This window comes from Amblyomma maculatum, chromosome 5, assembly GCF_055883805.1.
Source record: "Amblyomma maculatum isolate TAMU_Amacu chromosome 5, ASM5588380v1, whole genome shotgun sequence".
Taxonomy (NCBI): domain Eukaryota; kingdom Metazoa; phylum Arthropoda; class Arachnida; order Ixodida; family Ixodidae; genus Amblyomma; species Amblyomma maculatum.
The window spans coordinates 101426026-101443866 of record NC_139348.1 but is presented as its reverse complement, the minus strand read 5'-3'; the positions used below and the strand labels follow the sequence as shown (position 1 = coordinate 101443866).

The window sequence follows — 17841 nt, the reverse complement described above, 5'->3', positions numbered from 1 at the left end:
TGCGAGTGCTTGCCAAATGCGCTCCATCCCAATCTTATTCTTCTTGCTATTTACTTTTCATGGTCCGGATCTGCGGTTACTACTTGTCCTAAGTAGACATATTCGCATACTACTTCCAGTATTTCGCTACCTAATGTAAACTGCTGTTCCTTCCTGAGGCTGTTGAACATTACCTTAATCTTCTGCATATTGATTTTCAAGCCTACCTTTCTACTTTTCCTGTCTAGGTCATCAATCAATCCGAGAAAATAAACACTGTTTTATAAACTTTGCGAACAAGATAATATTCTGTGTGAATAAAGTTTATTACAACCGTTGCCAAGCTAGGCCAAAAATAGTCTGTTTTCTAGCATTTTGCAATATGTAATTTGTCAGCGTAAATGCAGACCATTCAAATTTTTCTTCCAATTTGAGGCTTGGCGGGAGGATGGCCGATAACTCGAGGTGTTACGGTAGACATAATAGCCCATTTACTATCGTCTTTTCCTTAAGCGAAGTGTTTATTTTTGTTGGAATTAGTTTAACTGATGGCACGCACAGCATATATATATCTCTCGTACTTCATATAGACGCCTACATTTGTTATTAACATCATGGAGTTGGAAGCACAAACATCTATCCAAATCACTATCGCAAACTATTCTTCATCCTTGTTACATGGTAGATGTTAAATTGCAAGCGAAATAGACAAAACCCCGAACACTGCAAAAAGAACGGTTGATTCAAAGGTTTGATATAAAATCAAGTGCGTATTTTTTTTTTCGGCATGTTTCCGGCAAGGTTTCGAAGCCTCATCTTACATTTAAGGTAAGGCGACCACGATGGCTTTTCGGGCGAATGAGCTCCATACGCTCTCACATAAAACATTAAGCATATAAGAACATAAGTGGGCGAAATTTTATTTTGCAGTGAGCGAAAGCTCGGACGTGTTTTGAAACGGCTAGAGAAGCCGGTGTTATTCTTCTCAACTCACAATATACTTACCATTACGACTGTCTACACAAAAAAGCTATTGCTCTATGTCAGAAGCCTTATGAAGGAAAACTCGTGCATCTTTGAGTGCAAATGCATTATTGCCTCATCCTCATTCAGCTACACACACCCTCAATACCAATCCTCCAAATCTCGCGCAAACTAAGGTTGCTAAATATTAACACACTTATAACCCAACACCCTCATCCAATACCCTAAGTGAAATAGAAGTTTGATGTTTATTTACCTTCCTTACGAGAAGCAAGAGGACTAGGTCAATACGCTGCACGTGTAGCAGCTTCACGAGTCCCTAGCTCCAAACGTTGGCAGTGACCAGCGGACATCAATTACATGAGAATGTGATTTTAAACAACACAGGAATGTAAACAAGATATGAAAGATAATGTATCAAGCATAGCCAATATTAGAAATGTATTTTTTGTGTGTGATGCCAGGCATACGAAAGCAATCCTTTGATATATCTTTAATCCATAGTTCCTTTCCAAGTGCTCTCACATTTACTTTCCGTGCTTTCTTTATTTGCTTCCTTCAGTGTTATGCATGTCTGATCTGTACTCTTTTGATTTCAACATCCCGCTCTATTTCAATGCAGATTGTGCTTTTTATCTTCTGCAAATTTGCACAGAAGAGTGCAGACCTCCGCGATGTGCTGCTAGAAGTCTTTAGCTTGTTTGCCTTTGAGTCGCAGTCCGTGTACTGGCAAAACAAAAATAGATAAATAAACAAATAATAAGGTAAAACGGTATCTTTTAAGTGGATGGGTTGTCATACTTTATTAGGTCACCTAGTGTGGTGTTTATTCCCTGATATTTAAATGTGAAGGTGTATATGCAAGAAATACATTTCTTACCAAGCAAACGCATTACCAAGATAGCCTTTCGCTCGTCTATTTTAACGTAGGGTGATATAACGTCAACGTAGAATGTGGCGGCGTTAGAGTTGACAACCGACGACACTGTGCTGTGAAAAGAAAGAAAAGAAATATTGAAGGAAATTCAGTGTAGGCCTGAAAATAGAACGACACGAGCAAGGAGTGAAAATATTTGTTACATGTCTTGCAAAAGTCATTCTATAGGAGTTTGTATGAAACGATGCATGCTGGGTAATCCGCCATAGTGTTGTCGTTGGCAGCAGACGACGCAGCGGCACTGCCACACAGTCTCGTCTACACAGCCATGTGTTCATAGTGTGCCCAATTTTCGAGGCACGGCGTCGACGCAAACGTTCCTCAGAAATCTGCGGAAATTAAGTACGCACATAAGGGAAGCGCAAAAACAGCCACGATTTTGCTCGCTGGACCGTCGAAAACAAAGAATTAGGTCAATTCAGCCTGGCTGTGCTGCCCGTCGTCTGCTGTCAACAAAAAAACTTGCCGAATTACCCAGCATGCATCGTTTAATGTAAGCTTCCTATACCTGCAGCTGTGGAATGTTATTGACACGCATATACTGATTTTTTCACTTTTCTCAGTATATCAGGGAGGGCATTATTGCATGAATTCTTTTTCATCCAATTTCTGCTAGTAATAAATGTTTATCCCGCGAGCCTATCTCTTCAATCTGTCAAGGAACATACGCAATATGCATTTCAAATTAAGAACAAAAACGTAAATATAAGAATGCCATCTGTGATGGCCATGTCATGCGCGTAATAACTCAAATCCTGACACTATATGGCCCTCACAATATGATGCTCTTTACTTTAGTCTGCAAGTTGTTACCAAGTTAAATTATGCCTCGTGTCGTTGTGAACGTAAATACATGCCCGTGAACCTAACGTTAGCCAGGCTGCAACGTCCTGGCGTAATATGCAATCGACATTTCTCAGTCTTTGCCTCAATGATTAAAAAGCAGAAACTTAAATATTGTATGCTTTTAAAGGCGATATTGTTCATTAGACTTAAACTGATTCGCCAAACGAACAGAACAATGCGAACAGAACAAAGAGGCCACAGACTTTGAACATTTTTAGTGCGTACTGGCTAATAAGGGGAAATATTCTTTTTCGGTTTTTAAAGTTTTTTTTTCCTGTTATGTACGCTCCGGCGTCAGTGGAGTAAAACTGACAGCCCCTTACATCCATAAACTGCACCATACGTCTCAATCTAACCAATTGCCATACTGTCTTGTTAGGACTGTGAGTAACCTTCCAATTCATAGACGCACCTTATTGTTTAACAAAAAAAAAAAAACATATGGACCGCTTTTACCAATAACATATGGACCGCTCAGGCCACTTTGATAACTGTCATGTCCTGTAATTTATACAAACGCATTAATAATATCTTAAACGACTTCTAAAACTTCATTTTTGACTCGTGACAAGTCTCCACGTAAAATTTAAACTCGTAATGATTTAACCTCTTACTGTGTTCTTATTTCTTTCTCAGAGCTAAGCAGTAGAATTAGTTTTCTGCATTCTGAGATCCCACCTTGTGGAGGCTCCAAGAACACCGGCAAGGAAGAATCCCCGCAGCATGGTCACTTCCGAAAGAGATTGTGTCATATAGTAGGGAACAATCTGAAGGCAAGCAAGAAGCATAATATAAGGATAGACTGTTATAATTTAGCATGAATATGTGACTTCTACATATTCTCATGTAGCAAACTCTAATGAGTGACTCAACAGGGTGATCCAGTAAGCCGTAAAGCTTTAACAGCGCCCGTGTAGGTTCACGGTGCTGATTTGAATGCAGCACAAATAATTCTTGAAACTTTCTGTATGCTGTAGTGCCGCAAGAAAATAAATGAGACAAATTTTCATCTTGTCAATTTTTTCCTTGCCTCATTTTTCTGGACCGGCATGAATATATCACGCTAGGTAACAATCGATGCCTACTATAACTACAATAAAAGTTGTTTAATGATACCTATATTAGGAAAAGCCAATTGCTCACAAATATTTGTATGTTTACATTTTTTAGGAATTTGTTAGAGCGAAAAAACATTATTTATTTTGCGTGTGTTCTAAAATTATACCGCAGGAAAGACTAAAAAAAAAAAAAAAACATCTGTTGGTGGGAATGTGTACACCCATGGGTGATTTGCGTGACACAAATGAGGCAAATAGAATACATTTTGCAAGTTGATGCATTTTGAGTGACAGGAAGCCTAGTAAATATTGCCGTTTCTGCGCGGACAGGGGCCACCCACCACCGCGAGTTCTAGCTTCGCGCGAGTCGAGGACTTGTTCGGCTCTCGTCACGCACATACTGAAACACCGAAGAGCGCACTCAACCTCCGCAGAGAGGACAGCGATTCGCTACAATGAAAGGTGCCTTCAAGTTCACAAAATATAGGATTCGGTCTTCCTGCCGTTACCGTTTGCGCAGCAGGCGCTTAGTACTCGTGACGTTCTTCTATTGTCCTTTTTGCTTCCTCAGAACGCGGATAAGTTTTCGGACCACTTGCCGCTGAAGTTCGGCCAAAAGCTCCTCAACGGAGCCTCAATGTTTTTCCTTTGGCTTCCGTTGGCCCAAAGGCGGCCCCGCTTCGGCTGCCGCACTCGCGCGGCGGTCCTAGCTGGGCCTCGAGAGAGACACCTGCACGACAGCGCAACGTGCTTTCAACACTGTTCTTGTGTGCCGACCTCTCTCCGTGTAGATCACTGTGTAGTCGAGCTCGCCCGCTCAGAGGTCGTACCTTTGAAAGCAGCTCGAGCCTTTCGATCGGAGTCTAGTGATCTTCGAGAGGTGTACCTTAACTGTGTTGGTTGCCCGCTCTCTATGCAAGAGGCCCCGTGGGCAGCTCTAAAGAAAGAACTACATGCCACCGCGTACTTGCGGTACTCATACCTCGCGTAGCCGTGCTTCTCGCGCCCTCCCGAGACACGCGTGATTGATTCTGTGTTTGTGTGTGCGCGCACAAACACACACACGTGCACAGGCACGCACACGCATGCACAAAGAAGAGAACACCACGGTAACCAGGCGGCGGATGCACAAATGGCAACGGCAGGTATCCCGAATCCCACATTTTGGGAACTTGGAGGCCCGGTTCATTGCAGCGAATCATGTTTCTCCCGGCTAAGGTTGACTGCGCGCTGCGGTGTTTGATTGTGCGCCGGGGGGCAGCTGACTGTGGCCTCAGCTCCCGCGAAGCTGGAACCTGCGGTGGTTGATGGCCTGTGCCCGAACCCCAAGAAACCCATTTCCGCCTTCCTGCCTCTTCGAAAGCGTAGCAGGTCTATGCATTATGCTTTCGAGGTGCTCTTACTGTCAAGCTTTTTATCAGGGGCATTCTTGACCTGTTTGCATCTCGAATTAGCTGTTCACGTCACAGTGACAAGAAATAAATGGAACAGAAAGCCTTTATATTCCTACGTGCAGGTAAAAACCGATAAAATGATAAGTAGATGAAACATATGCATGACATGCGAGGGGCTGTAGGTCAGCCCGAAGACTTTATTCCACTAATATGGCCGCTTCATCGTTTTCCAGTGATTGGTGATTAATACTCGCCGTTGTAAATTACACAAATTGTTCTTTACCTAATGGAGTACTTCAGTTTGAAATTCGTTTTGGAAGGTTTTCATCTAAAAGCGAACTAACTTTCTGCCTTTAGGCCATTGTGTAGTGTTTAAAATTATTATGTACAAGAAATTAGAACCCGGTGTTTGGAATGGACTTGGACAGACTACTGTATAAAACTTCAAAAACAACATGGCCTGAATGTATTTTTACGTTCTACCCTGTTGCCCTCTTAGCTAGTTAGCAGGTAACCTCGCAGCCAAAGTTTGTCGTCTCCAATAATGTCTGCTCCTAGTTAGAACGAGATTATTAAAATCAGCAACATTATTGCCCATTATACGTAATTTTTTTCTGGCAATTTTTGTTCGATCGTTAAGCATTGGGTCTGGAAAATAAATTATTCTTTCCTCACTTAGCTTTAACCGTATACATCTGCCGACAGTTGTGCTTGTTTGTGGCCCCTGTTATCATTCATGACTTATTTCTTCTTCTAAATTTTTTTTGGCGCGCGATGGTTTCTTTCCAAGGATATAATGAAAATTCGAACAGCTCAAAAATAATGTCAACAATCTCACCTGATCGTAGCTCTTGATAACACCGTTAACCACCGGGTCGCAGTCTCTATACCAGTAAATTATCGCCAAACCGGCACATGCTGCTAATAAAAAGAAGAAAAAAATAAACAATGACCCGGCTACGGTTGTCCTGGAAAGAGATGATTGTATAGGTAAGAAAACAACATTAGGATGAGGCCTTGAGCAAAAAAAGGAGTACTAGCGCTGCAGGATACGCACTTTTTCGCAGCTCCCAGTGTCCGCGCAGCCATAAATCGTTGCACTGACATCTGGTCAAAAGCTGTGCGGACCAGGCTAAACGGCAAAGACCCAACTATTGCGCTCCACACGTTTTCGTCAATTGTCACGTCCAGGTTTGTCCTGCGTGCCAAGCGAGAGCAAAAATAAATCTGTATTCCTATCAGTCTTCCGACGTATCCTACTAGGCGACTATCGCCGCATTTAAACGAAGCTCGCTTCATTGGACTGTCACGTGAGCAGACACACTGTAGGCTAATAACGTTCAGGCTTGCAACAGGTCAGGCAAGCGTTACTCTAATGAGAAACTACATTCTCATGTTTCTACTGTCTGGTCTCGAATCTCATCTATGTCTTTACGTGAGTTAGGGGAGGCTTCGTTTTCCTCGCATATCTATAAAGCCATTATGGCTTTGAATGCAAGTTTTGGTGCCGAATATGAGTTTTTTTTAAATAAACTATCCACAACGGTGCTTAATAACCCAGGCAACGTATACTAGGCGCAGTTATTGGAATGTGACATTACTTTTTATCGTTGCGTTAGGCATAAGATCTACTGCAATTTGAGGGGTTGATAACAAGTTAAACTATTACTTCGAATCAGGATTGGCGCCAGTGCCAGTTACCCCACGGGGTGCAGTTTGAAGAGTAAGCTGGCTGAAACTTTGCTAGAATTAGCTCAAACCACTGTATGCCCTGAAGATGGTTCAGGGTTCGTATTCAGAGCTTGCTTCGTTATCGAAAGTGTTGCTATCTCTCCGACTTCGAGCTATCGAATTGATGGAAATGTCGGATCCGGAAGTGGTAGTGACATTTGGTTCCGGTGTTTCCACCAGTCAGATGACTGGAGGTCGCGGAGATAGCGACATTTTCGATAACGACGAAATCTCAGAAGCGGGCCCAGGAAACTAAAGACATGCCTACGTTTTCGGGGCGGAGTGATGGTTTCTCGTTTGTGAAGCGTTCTAATAGTGGGAGATAGCCCTAGATTATAGTGGTTGCTTAGATCGCGTCTGAACGGGCGAAATTATCTCTAATCACTGCTATGCTGTTTTCACCATGTCCTGGTCAGGCCGGCGGCGAACGCTCTCAAGAGCCCACGCTTTAGTTATATTGCCTCACACAGGCATGCTTGTGAGCATATTCTCAGCCGCGTGCGAAGAGATAGCGGCTGACTCCGCCACGAAACCTCTGAAATGCTCCTGGTCATGTGACTCATGCGTGATGCGGTGGCAACAACTCTCTACCTGTGCTATGTGATGGGTTGTTGGTCAAAGGCGGTCTGGTAGTAGCCGACCTCACCACGGGTCGGAGACTGCAACGGGGTCGCTTTTATCCCTGCATGTTTTTGGTCAATTCACTGCTCTCCGCTGTGGGCTCAGACGCGTCAGCAGGGCAAGCCGCCTAAGCGTTATGTCGCCGGTAGCTCTCATTACGGTCTTTCGTCCTGTTTTATATCCATGTTGCTCTTATCGCATATTCCGTCCGTGCCACAAAATCACACTTTGAGACTTTACCATTTCCTCTCCGCAAAAAGCAGATGCCAGCATTTTGCTGTCACTTCATAGGTGATGCACGGCCTCATTTCCTCCTCTTTTCTGCATGACCCATGGTTGTCAGGCTCCACAGAAACTGGTTGATATCGACAAGCTGTGTAATATCACCAAATATACCTGGCCAAAAGCCAAATTCAATCACGTGATATTGACTGCGTCGCGCATAAACTAGATTATTCGTACGATTATTGGTCAATGGTGAGCACCAAGCTCCTTCGCCAACTCGTGCGGCGGCACGTTACTGGTGAGATAGATTTCCTGAGCAATTCCCGCTTATAGAAGGACGGACAAAGTGCAGGGCAGTTGAAAAAAAGGCATTCCAATTGTGACCGAGACTCGGCACGCCCTCTCTTATACAGCGCGCAGCAGGGGCCGCGCGTGCAGTGGAAGACGCGGCCCCCTTTCCCGCTCTGTTTCTTCGGCCGTTGCGCGCAACGCATCTTCGGAGGACCATAAACAACTTCCCTTCTAAGTAACTTAAGAGTTCGCAAAATACTCAGCACCCAAGCGAGGACCATTCTATGTTCGCGGGTGTTCCCGCCGAATGCAAACGACAGAGGGGGACCGAATGATAGTTTAGGGCGAGGGGCAGGGCGTGGTACCTGAAGATGAGCAGCCGACCAGCAGCCAACGCCGTGGCCGCTAACCATGTGCGAAATTCACTGACCAATGAGTGAATTCAAATTAGCGTTTTAAAAATTGAAACGTCTATAACTTGGCCAGGAAAACAAGAGCCTCGTTTTAGCACGCCCGAAATATACGGACTATTTATAAGGACCGAAATCACCACTTCCTATGGCACACTTAGGGGCTGTGTGCAGGCTTGGCTTAATGAGATAAAATATGAGTAATGCTCTTATTAAACTTTACTCTACCCAAACGTTTATTTTTAAAGCTTTGTAGAAAACGAAATTTTTCTTAATATGAGCTCTAACGATGCTGTAGCTAAAATAATTAGGGCGGTAATAAATATTTTGCTCATGGTTTCGATGCCACATGCATCTTTCATAAAGAAGGGGAGTTTTCACCAATAACGCGAATAACAAGTTTTTTATCTTGCTCGTATTTACAATGCGGATGTTTCGGTGAAATGTGCTTGACGTTAGAGCGTTTACAATTTGAAGGAAACGAACAGTCTATAAGGAATGCTTGCACAGAGTAACGTGGCAAGTATTAAATCCAAGGTAGAAGGCCCAAACATAGGTGTACTAGAATGGACATATTTTGATTAAAAAAGGGCCATTCACAAATATGATTTAGGGTACATGTGCATTGCTTCATTGCACAGAGCTTGTTCATGAGGCCACATCTTAGCGGGCATCGAAATATTGCAATTTAGGCAGTGTGTCTCTTTTCCATATCCAACGCCCTCTATGATACGACTCACCACACTTGAGTTTACCTCTCAGTAAGCAAGGTTGTAAATCAAGCCTAAAAATCGTACATTTGCGGCTCGCGCTCAAACACCGCGAAAAAATTACTTGATACCTACGTATGATTTTTGATACCGTATGATACGTATGATACCTACGCCTTTACCTACGTATGATTTTGTTGCTCGATAATATTTAAAAACATAAACACAACCATTATTGTCTCTCGTCGCCGATCGGCTGCTTATTGCGATTCTTGAAAATAAATGCTGGCGGACCCAGATTGTATTATAGACTGCACCATCCAGAGTTTGTAAACAGCCATCTTTCACTGTGATCCGAAGTGAAAGTGCAAGAAGCTTCAGAAATTCCTCTTACAGTATTCACCGCATAAGTGGCACCTATTGATCAACTAGAGCCCTTTCTCCCGCAACCTATCCAGCTGGCCGCAAAGATATCACAGTCATTGGGTTTCTCGCAACGCACGTACAGAAGCTCCATAATTAGCATGCTAAGAGACACATAAATAATTACTCTAGGGTATAACACGTGAACGGAACGTGCTTTATTGTTGCGAGACTCCAACACTGATTCACAAGCCAGGAAATGAAGATACAGGTGCGGCTCTTAAAGCAAATCATGAAGAAATTACGAGCCGAGGTTAGTTAGTGTTGCTTACCGGAATATATACTCCGCAACGTTCAAGTCACTCATAGGTCGTAGCGGCGGCATCACGCTACTCGAGTCGTATATAACTTTCGCGATGATAATCCAAGGAGATGAGAATAACACTGCTGCTTGCACACAGTCTGCCCAAACCACGCCACGTAGGCCACCCTGTTGGAAAGAGGGGAACATAGAGAATAGTTATTTTTCTATACCTGAATTTTAGAATTTCTCAAGTATTACAAAATCGGAAACCAATTTCAAACACTATTAGGAGGAAATCGAGTTCACTTATTATAAAAAAGAAGCAGACATATCTTTCAACGCAAGCACTGCCTCCATAAGGTATTTGGACAACAACAACAACAACACTGCCTCCACTTCTCTGAACTGACTGCCTGCAGTTTCTTCCTTTTCTGAAATTTTCACTCGATATATCAGTTTTTACACTAACGTTCCTTCTGCCGGAAACTTCCTGCTTTCACTGATGTGCGCTGTTGAAATTTGCTTTTCGATTATATATTGGAGTTTTATTTGCAGTTAGGAAACAAAATCTCAATATTGTAAAATTTTCCCAAGGAAAAAATAATATTTCTTTAAAGTTTGACCCGCCACCACTAAAAGTTAGAAGCCTAAATCTGATCAGCATCACCGCTATATAGGATTTCTTGCAAATATTTTGATAATTTGCTTTTTGCTTTATATCTGTCCTCACCTTTACGCAGCTGCGTTTCCTCACATTGAGCTAAGAAATTGCTTTCAGAGTGCAAGACCCCACTGGCGTAATGATGAGATAGGTATTCTCACAGCAGTATTGTAAATTACGATGTCAAAACAACGGGATTATCTTAAGTAACAAAAACGTTACTTTTTACATTTGTTTGCCATATTTCACTGATAGGCAGCGATTAGAATTTCAACATTGTACCACACTGACAGATGCAAACGACTTCTCGGAAAACGCGACCAAGGTAGAAAACAGAACTGACGTTGCGGGGATAACGGAGAGGGGAGAACTACGCTGTTGCACATTGTGGCGAAAGCTACACTTGCCTAGTCAGCGGCTCACTTAGAGTAAACGTCGTTATTCACTACTGCTCATGCGCCCTAATCATGACAACTAGTTTTTCCGAGTCACGGAATAATGGAAGATGAAGAGGAAAATAGAGAAGAGGGATGAGAAAAAGAAGAAGGTGGTCAAATAGAGCAATAAGATTCGGAAGACGGCAAGAAGACACCGGCATTTCAACCTGAATATAAACACCTGAACACTCTGCTTACTGGCAAAAAAAAAAAAAAAAACATATAAATAAGACTTGCTATTCTGCAAATAATAAAACAAAAATTTACACTGCATCCCTTTGTGAACATACCGCAATATTTAAGCATTCAACTGTATATGATACTGTAGATAGAGCACGTAAAGTATTTCCGCCCTAGCATTCAGAAGACTGATGACGTGATAGACGAATAAACTCAAGCATTTCTCAGAGCACCGAAGAACTCAGGAGAAGTTCGATAATAAAGTCACGGAGGGTAAAATATGTATTCCCTGTTGCCTTCGCCCATGCTCTACGTTGCATATATCGGATGTCGCTAAAAAAACGCTTGTTTGACTTTACTTCTAACCAAGTGTTTCTATGCGGGAAATGTACAGATATCATCCCGAAGTCTCTATGCGGCCCTCACGCGGTCCTTTATGGTGGGGAGAAGCTCGAAAGCCGTCCCAAGTTTATTCGCAGATTACGCCCATGTTTCAAACGCTAATGACAGAATATTTCGCATGGTTAAACTACAAGCATTGTGTACTCCACCCCTCCAATGTCATGAGATTCTAAACGAGTCGCTGTTTCTTAAATTCTAAATCTCTTAAATGTTTCGTAAAAGCTTTTCCCCTCCGTAAAACGTAATTTTCAACGTAATTCCTCTCATGTTAGTGGGAAGCACCGAAAGTTGTCGATATTCATTATGTGCGGTTCGTACCATGATTTGGTCACACCTCCTTATGTACCGATATGTAACTGCATCATTAGTCAGTCTCTCTTATAATATAACCGCGATTGGTCACACCAGTTCTTACCATGGCAGTGTAGAAGGTGCCAAAAGCACCAATCGCTATGCTGCAGTATACAGTCGGCACAGCAAACACTGCAAAAAAAAAAAAAATCACTTTGGGGTGCGCATTTCACAACTTCCGCCTAAAACACAATTTACGTGTCTTGAGTGGATGCTGTGGGATGGAATAACCTTAGCCAACGTGTATTTGATAGAGCTGGTTCCTTAGAAACCTTCCAAAAAATGTTCGGACAGTGTTGCACGGATTGAATGTACCCTTTCCGCACTGTATTAGCCGGGAAGAGCTAACAGCACATTGAAATATATAAGCGACATAGTTTGAAAATCCAAAAATCCAACTGAAAAAACAGGTTGTGGATAACATTTATTTATGCTTTCGCTAGTGTTGAGACACTGAAGTCAAAAAGCGTAAATAAAACTGTTTCTTACTGGCTCAAACGCACAACTGTAAAGAGATGTTTGTAGAATTAAAGAAATGAAAACCACGGTGTTTCTTTCGCCGCGACTTAGCAATTGCAAATAAATTTGAACACTTTATATATAGATTAAAATATTAGCAAAGGCATATGCGTAGATATGAATCACCTGTGGAAATACACATGAATACCGTGTCCCACGGCCGCACGTAATTATTGCTCGCTTTTAGGGCGATAGTAAAAGGACGGCACACTGGCCGCCTCTACCACTTACCGTGTCACGTGGCGCCCAAATTCTCTCGATGCTTTCCATTATATTATTTATGACTACGCTTCACCCATTTCCCACGGTGCTCTCTCCAAAATTTTGTTTCCTCCACGGCCACCCCAACAACTTCCCAGTTTCCCGCAGCAGCGCCGCCGTGGCTTTCATTCTTTTCTTCTGGCATAACCAGCGGGCCCCCTTCCACAGTCAGAGAACGTCTCTCGCGATTCCCTCTCGTGTTTCGGTGGGTAAAGACGCACGCGTGCAGTTCTGACTTCCTGCTGAGGAGGCTGCCGCCGGCACCTGAATCGCCCGGTCATTGTGCACACAGACCGCTGCAGGCCGTGAGCGCGAAGCCACGCGAGGTGAGCCGATCATTCCAATACGCTTTTCGCGTACGCTTCCCCCTTCTGGTTTTCCTTCACCCGTCTGCAAGTGGGACGTTCTCTCGCTGAGGCAGTTATATTGGAATGGAACATTCTTTTGCTCCGTATAATTAATCGGGTAGGATAAAACCTACTGCGAGGAGCAACATGCGTTTGTTGCCATGTGGCCCAAACCCGTCTCAGGGCGACTTCTCGCACCGCTGCTTGTGGGTCACAGCTCTGACTGCTAAGGACGGCACGCTTGGGCTTGAAAAGGACATGCATGTCTAGCCCCCTTTTGAACGTTATCCTAAGAGAAACCCCATTGACTTTGGGTGAAAATAAGATGAGAAAATTACTTGCAAGACACTGAAACTATGCGGAAAGTTAAATCATCTGCTTGGTTTCGTCCTTTTCTGTAGATTCTAAAGCTAATATGCATAACGGGGCACACATCAAACTGAATGATTGCCGCTTTGATTGCATCGTTTTACTTGTCCAGTGTGTGTTTGAGTGGCGGCTCAGACATGGTTAGATGGCATCCTCGAGGCAATGCACATGAAGTTATGTGATGTTAGGAAGATAGTGAGAGACCGGAAAGCGTGGCGTGACATGGTCTATAGGGTCACGAAGAGTCTGACACGACTGAACGACTGAACTCGGCAGACATAGAGCAACTGCGTAGCGTGCTACTCCGGACAGATCGGTTCAATTCCCGGATACGCGAATTTCTTCCTTGTACAACTCTTTCCCTCCATGTGGAGAACTATATGTGTAAATCTTCATTCGCTATATGTTCATCGGGGATGATTCTATAAAAATGATGTAGTTTGTGGGATTTAACGTCTCAAAGCGATTCAGGCTATGAGAGGCGTCGTAGTGGAGGGCTCAGGAAACTTCGACAACCTGGTGTTCTTTAACGTGCTCTGACATCGCACAGCATACGGGCGTTTGGCTTTTTGCCACCATCAAAAGCAGTAGCCGAGGCCGTGATGCAATCCCGCATCCTTTGGTGCAGTAATTAGGGCCCTAGCCGTTTCGGCACACCGGTGGAGCTAGTAAAAATGGGAGCCGCGGAGAAGTGGATGGCTCGCTTACGTGATCTCACTTAATCACTACATTTGACCCTATGCCCACAACACGTTGCAGTAATCTGACGATATTTCATGAGTAATGAAATGCTAGCAGCTCTTCTGTAATTATCCTCCACTTATATGGCTCTGATTGATGCCCTAACGGGTGACTGATGACTGATGAGGAGTGCAGGACTACTACGACGATGTCCTAGTTGCCAGTGGTAAGCGGAAAAAGTATCTCGCTTCACTTATATATTGTTTTCAATAATAATAAAAAAGACAGCCGGCCTAGCCGTGCGACCTAGAAAAAGGGAGTTTGGCATAGAAAACATCGAGTTCCTCGGCGATCGCATTGGCGGAAATTAACTGGCGCCACTTAGGAATACAATCAATGAGATTTAAGCGGCCCCAACCCGTCGAACAAAGCATTATGTACGAGCATTGCTCAGCTTGAGCGGATTCTACTGCGAATTCATTCCCGACTTCTCCAACTCCTCACGCGGCTCACAAAATAACGGCGAAAGAAATCTTGTAAAATAAAGCGCAATGCAGAATCTTTATTTGAGTAATGCGAAAGCATGAATGCTGCTGTTGGTTGCTTTTGGTTGCTTCTAGTTGCTTAATTCACTTCTTGCTTGCCCATTTTAGTCCTTGGTACTTTCAAATTGCACGCCAATCTCTTCCTATACCCTTTTTTTGATCTACTTCCGGTTGCATGACGTCACATCCTCATTCTCATACTAATTCATTTCTTGTTTACCTCTTTTAGTCTTTGGTACATTCAAATCGCGCGCCAACCCCTTCCTATGCTTTTTTTTTCTGCTCTACTTCCGGTTGTGTGATGTCACATCCTTGACACCACTTTCACTCCCACCTTCCTTCCTTCCCTTACAGCCACTTCAGGTGTCCACAGAACAAATGTGGCAGGTACAGCGCCTTCCCTTTCCTGCGAACCAGTTATTCTAATTAATTACCTAATTAACCTATTGACCTAATAAGTTTTTCGGCCACAAGATTACGTCTCCCTCTATTGATTGACACCACTCATTAACCTCTACCACTTCTCAATTACCCGTAACTGCTGCGGACACGATTTTGCGGACATGATCGGCGAACATGGCCTGCGGACATGATCTGCGGACAGAAATCAGTGAACATAGCGAAGCAATGCTTTCGCATTAATAAGTGGATGCCAGTCCATCAGGAACCTTTAGACAAGCTCAGGTGGCGTATTTCAACTTCGCCAATACTGCGCCTCCACGTTTTCTCGAAACACTTCGTTTTGCGCACGGACACATACGGTACCAGCCTAGGCATGCTGCTGAGTGAACAGCATGGCGGGACGCTTCACCCGAAAGGCCTACGCTAGAAGAGAGTTCCTCCCCAGAGATCAGCATGCAGCACAATCGAGATAGAGTGCTTAGCATTAGTTTGGGGGATACGGAAGTTTTCCCCCTCCAGGATAGGGTATCCATCTATGGTTCAGACGGACCACCAACCGTTCATCTACATACAACGAGCAAGATAGCTAAACAGCAGGGTTCTGCTTTGGAGCGTACTGCTCCAAGCCTACCAGTTCACCGTCGAGCATATAAGACCAGGTGAAACGTGAGAGCCGATTACCTTAGCAGCTTAGGCTGTAGATATTTTCGCATTTTATGCTTTTACAGTACATGAACATTAACGTACTGCATTCTGCGCGTAAGTTAGCTCATGTACTTGTTTTGTATAACTTTAATGCTATGTCCCGCTAGCTCACGTGTGTAGAGTGTAGGTCTGCGTGCCGCTTTCTGTGGGTCTAGAATACTATGCGATTATATTTTGAAAGGCTGGAAAGGGGGGGGGGGGGGGTGTGCGTGTGATGGAATCTGTAGTATCCCTCAATTTATCTAAGGCTCAGTGCATGTAAAACAGCGACATTCTCGCTTTTAGAAGTAAACATGTCAGCAGAGCCTGTATCTGAGTCGTTCGGTCGAGTATATCAGCGTGCGTATGCGCATGTTTCCTCCATACAGTAGTTTGCCTTGGTTAGCACGAACTCTAACTTCGCCCGATCGGCTGTATACATGCTACTTGTTTAATCTATCTCTCACTTTTCCCCTCTCCAAGTCACCTTTACTACGACCAAAGTCTAAAGCCTCTTTTGTATATTCTAACGTTTCTTCTCTGGCAATGGGGCCACCCGCATAACTGAAGTTGTGGCGTACGTGTGGGCTCTTTTGGTTGTAGGTTATTATTTTTTCAAAACGAACGTGGCAGCCATGGAGTCTCAAAGTGTGATGTATATACGTGACCCTTCCTCTGTGAGTGTACTGCTTTGTGTGCGTCTAGTATGTGCTTTATGTTTGGACTACTGTGCTGGGCACTATGCATCATCCGCGAGTCTCTGTTCACACCTCCCGAAGGTTTAAAATGGCGCCTACGAGGCCCTGACGATAGTCCGCTCCTCAGAAGGAAATCCTAGGCGGCGCGCACTCCTGGGGTCTCGAGCCGCCGTCGCACTGCATCCACGGAACCGCAAATGGCCCCGCAAGGACAACCACCTTCGAGGGTCGCCCCGCCTGTGTCGTTCAGTGGTGGACTGCCGCCAGGCTCTTCTGTCAACTCTATGTGTACTCTTGATCTGAACTTAAGTTCTGCTGCTGTAACTGGACGGTTATACTTGTATCTTGCAACAATTATTTAGTGTTTAATTTCATTTCATTTTTTGTGATGTTTACTGCTCTAACATAAATTAGGGTATGTGATTCAATTTGTCCTTCACTCGTAGTGTTATTTCCCTTTAATAAGTAAATGTCGCTTCCCATTACAAGCGATGCATCTCTCTTTCTGTATAAACATTGTTTGTTGGTGTTACAAGTCAACTCTTTCGGGCTGAGTTGCTTACCGGCTACGCCGGGCTTTGAACGACTACCTCATTTGTGATGTCTTGGTGATTCCCTCGTGTGATTACCGACCGCGTGACGCTCTAACAAGTGGTTACTTTTACTGTGTGGAACTACATATAGTTTCCGTAAGGTTCGTCCCTTGGTATACGTTCTAATGGAGTTTAAGGCTGAAGTTCTAAGGGACAATAACCTCATAAAAAATCTTGATCAATCGCACAGACTCTCATACGGTGCACACCATTATTGTAAAATATCATACATAATTTATGATAATGTGCAAGAAAATATGAGATCCTATGCAATTATATGCGACGTGCATGTGATTTCTTATGGGAATTGAGTGAGATTGTGTGCGAAAATGCGAGGTTATTGCCTCATACAATTTTTTTAGTAGCGGTGCCGTTCAAAGAATAAGGCTACTTTTTTGTCAGAAACGTCTACTACATATCGTAATCATGTACCAAGGATAAATACCTGAACTAAAGGTGATATTTAGGCACGTCAACTCCTGTATATTTTAAAGTTAACATGTGTTTGCGTGCTGCAAGCACATATCCTGCCGAGCATTTTTGCCGAAACTTTAATTTGTTAATTAGTGTACAGAACGATAACAATTCTCATGGCGGAAAAGGTAGTCGTAACATAGTAGATATAGAATGTTTGGTGACAGAAACGCGAATTATACGCATGCCAAACGTACTCACTTGTTGAAAGTCCTACGGCTGCGCTGTGGATTCCCAAGGCCCCAGTTGTTTGCTGCACGTAGAAGGGTATGAAAAATATGCGCTATTTGTTCGGTGCACTGCTTTAGAATTGGCAAAACAATATTTTGCTTGAACACACAGCGCAACAGACGAAGGACAAACGAGGTTTCGTCGGTTGCGCTT

The 17841-nt window shown here is 43.6% G+C and overlaps 1 protein-coding gene across 1 annotated transcript in view; it reads right to left on the bottom strand.

Moving 5' to 3' along the window:
* The window catches only part of LOC146189035 (sodium/iodide cotransporter-like), a 48313-nt gene that overhangs the window by 16727 nt on the left and 13745 nt on the right, over positions 1–17841 (bottom strand). Inside the window, exons 4-10 of the mRNA XM_084605167.1 lie at positions 17659–17710; positions 11949–12016; positions 9882–10039; positions 6256–6396; positions 6037–6166; positions 3425–3513; positions 1844–1953 (exon numbers count right to left, since the gene is read on the bottom strand). Coding sequence (XP_084461293.1) covers positions 1844–1953; positions 3425–3513; positions 6037–6166; positions 6256–6396; positions 9882–10039; positions 11949–12016; positions 17659–17710 — 748 coding nt within the window. The remainder of the gene's footprint in view (positions 1–1843; positions 1954–3424; positions 3514–6036; positions 6167–6255; positions 6397–9881; positions 10040–11948; positions 12017–17658; positions 17711–17841) is intronic.